At 49.9% G+C, this 2,892-nt stretch overlaps 1 protein-coding gene across 1 annotated transcript; it reads right to left on the bottom strand.

Moving 5' to 3' along the window:
- Positions 1-382: 382 nt before the first annotated feature.
- On the bottom strand, positions 383-1,936 carry LOC311062814 (serine palmitoyltransferase 2-like; the record flags this gene model as incomplete). The annotated part of the gene is made up of 1 exon (XM_084082033.1): positions 383-1,936. The coding sequence occupies one exon, from the start codon at positions 1,934-1,936 to the stop codon at positions 383-385; it is 1,554 nt and encodes a 517-aa protein (XP_083938159.1).
- Positions 1,937-2,892: the final 956 nt, after the last annotated feature.

Below are 2,892 nucleotides of genomic sequence, written 5' to 3'. Positions count from 1 at the left end.
GTGGTCATCACAACATGACTCACTTAAAAAAAAGGATAAATTACTTTTTTTTAAGTCCATACTGCTATTCATAGGGCTGCACATGTGTCATGTGTTTCGCTAGCCAATCACAGTCCTGAATTTGCAAAGTCAGCCAATCACATTACAGCTATGGTGATGACACTAGCTGTAATGTGATTGGCTGACTTTGAAAAAGTATAGATTTGCATTGACTGTGGAAGGGTTAGGGTTGTAGACTGCGTTGTAGACTATTGGCCAATCACGGTGCAGGATTGGTCAGTGTCCAAAACTCACTTATAGGGGGCGGTTACACCGCCCCAAAAATCTAAACCATAAGTGAAAGAAAATGCATGGAGAGCTACTGACGGAGTGCACAAGTGGCTTAGTGCTGAAGCTGCTTGTCCTCAGAGATCCCCGCCATGACAGACCGTCTGGAATACTTGAGCTGCAAGAGGTCTCCCACCTCGCTGATGGCCTCCAGTGTCCGGTCGAGCATCTCCCTGGTGTGGGCCGCCGACACGCAGAAGCGTGCCCTACCCTCGATGACGGGCGTGGCGGGGAAGCCGACCACCACCGTGGCGATGTTCCTCTTCAGCATCTCCCTGCCGAACGCCGCCATTTTCGCAGGCATGTAGAGCATCAGCGGCACAACGGGGGAGTCGTCGTTGCCGTGGACGATGAAGCCCATGGCGTGGAGTATTCTGCGGAAGTAGGCGGTGTTCTCCGACAGCTGTCTGAGGCGATCGGCGCCCAGCATGGTCCCGTCCTCTCCCATGATGATCTTCATGGAGGCGATGATCTGCTGGGCCACGGGGGGCGACATGGGGGTGGCGTACAGGGCGCTGTGGGAGTTGCTCCGCAAGTAGTCGATCAGCTCCTTCTTTCCTCCGATGTATCCTCCCAGAGCGCTGAAGCTCTTGGTGAACGTTCCCATCATGATGTCCACGTCATTGGGGTCCAGGCCAAAGTAGTCGACTACACCTCTTCCGTTGGGGCCCAGGGCCCCGATGCTGTGGGCCTCATCCAGGTACACATAAGCCTTGTAACGCTTCTTCAGGGCAATTACCTCCGGCAGACGCACAATGGAGCCCTCCATACTGTATATGCCCTCAACAACAATGAGGATTTTCCTCCAGGGTTCGCGAGTTTCCGGCTGGCCGTGCACGATGGCATTCCTCAGTAGCTCCTCCAGGTTTTGCATGTTGTTGTGTTTGAAGACCCGAATGGTGGATCCAGAGAGGCGAGCGCCTAGCACCAAGGACGCGTGACTCAGCTTGTCACTCAGTATAAGACAGCCCTTCCCAGTGAGAGCAGGAATGTTCATGGAATTGGTTGCAAAGCCCATGCCGAAGACCATGGCCGACTCGACACCAAGGAACCTGGCAACCAGGTGTTCCAAGTCTTCATGGATGTCCAAGTTCCCCATCTCGGAGCGGGTGCTGCCAACTCCAACTCCATACTTGTGTGTAGCTTCTATAGCAGCCTCGGCACAGGTCCCGGTGTTCTCGGCAAAGCCGAGGTAGTTATAAGATCCCATGTTGATCACATCCTTTATTACCTTACCGGTATGCTGGAAGGTCCAGTTATTGTCGTGGGAAACTCTCTCCAGTAGGTCCAACTTTGCTCCCGGGACACTACAGACGGGTCGGTTCCAGTTGTCCCTGCACCTCATGTACAGGTTCCTAGTGTAGAAGCTGTCAAAGTCCTTATACAAGGGGACGAAGTCCTTCTGCTCGTCTCTCTCTTGGGCAACGTGACATTTCTCGATGTTCCAGAGGCGCAGGACGTCCCGGAAGTAGCCGAAGACCGTAAGAATGAAGTAACCCATGTAGGTGAGCACCACCACCAGTAGAGGCGTCTTCTCGAACGACTCCGTGAAGGGTCTCTTGTGGGAGCTGGGGTTGCACACACCATTTGTGTTCTCAGCATCTGGCATTTCTTGAGCGCCCTTTAGAGGAATGTCTCTGTCTCTCTGTCTGTTTATGTGATTACATATATAATATCTCTCTCTGTCAACATCTAAATGTGAATGGAATGTAGATTGACCAGAAATGGTCTGACTTCACACAACACAAACAGTCACCATACATGTCTAACAATGCCGATTTGTGCTGGCCCCCATAGAGTTTGTCAGTTGTGGAAAGTAACTACTGTACAGTAAGTATGTAAAACAGATAATCGGCTGGTTGTTTAACCAGATCCGAAAGCCGCTATGAGATTATCCAAGAGGTAGGTAAACCGATATGTAATGCTTTAGGCTGTGAAACCAACTACTGATGAGTTGTATTGATGCTTATTTCTATGGAGGGAGTTCATCTGGGTCTCTGATGGAAGTCAATTAATCAGGGAGTTCCGTTGCCTTTTATACCGTTGGCTGCGGCCCTGGTGTCATTACGGTGATGTCAGGAAACACATCTAGCTCTAACCTTATATTTGTTGCCAGACCCAAGGGGTCTGGCAACAAATATGCTCTGTACCTGTTTTCTTCATACATGGACATGCCCCCTTTGTCCTTAGGTCCCAGCCAGAAAAAGTCTGTCCCCCTTTCGTCCATACATGGGCATGTTTTGTACCCGTTTTCTCCATACATGGGCAAAAAACAGGTTTTGTCCCCTTTGTCCTTAGGTCCCAGCCAGAAAAGACTGTCCCCCTTTCGTCCATACATGGGCATAGACACAGGCTGACACGTCATGTGAAGTCCGGCTTAGCCTGGGTCTGGCAGAACCAGGTCTCCTGGTCTTGTTTAATACATGTGTATGCATTTATTTCATATTTACATGTCGATTTAAGCTCTGAAATTTCTGTCAGACATACTCTGGTATGTGAAGAGTCTAACTGGGCTATAAACTCATTTTGTGTAAAAAAAAAAAATAGTTTTTCACCTGAACAATG

This window comes from Gymnoscopelus microlampas (assembly GCF_963454915.1).
Source record: "Gymnoscopelus microlampas genome assembly, chromosome: 16".
NCBI classification, from domain to species: domain Eukaryota; kingdom Metazoa; phylum Chordata; class Actinopteri; order Myctophiformes; family Myctophidae; genus Gymnoscopelus; species Gymnoscopelus microlampas.
Note: the sequence above shows the minus strand (reverse complement) of the source record. Positions and strands in the feature narration are given on the sequence as shown.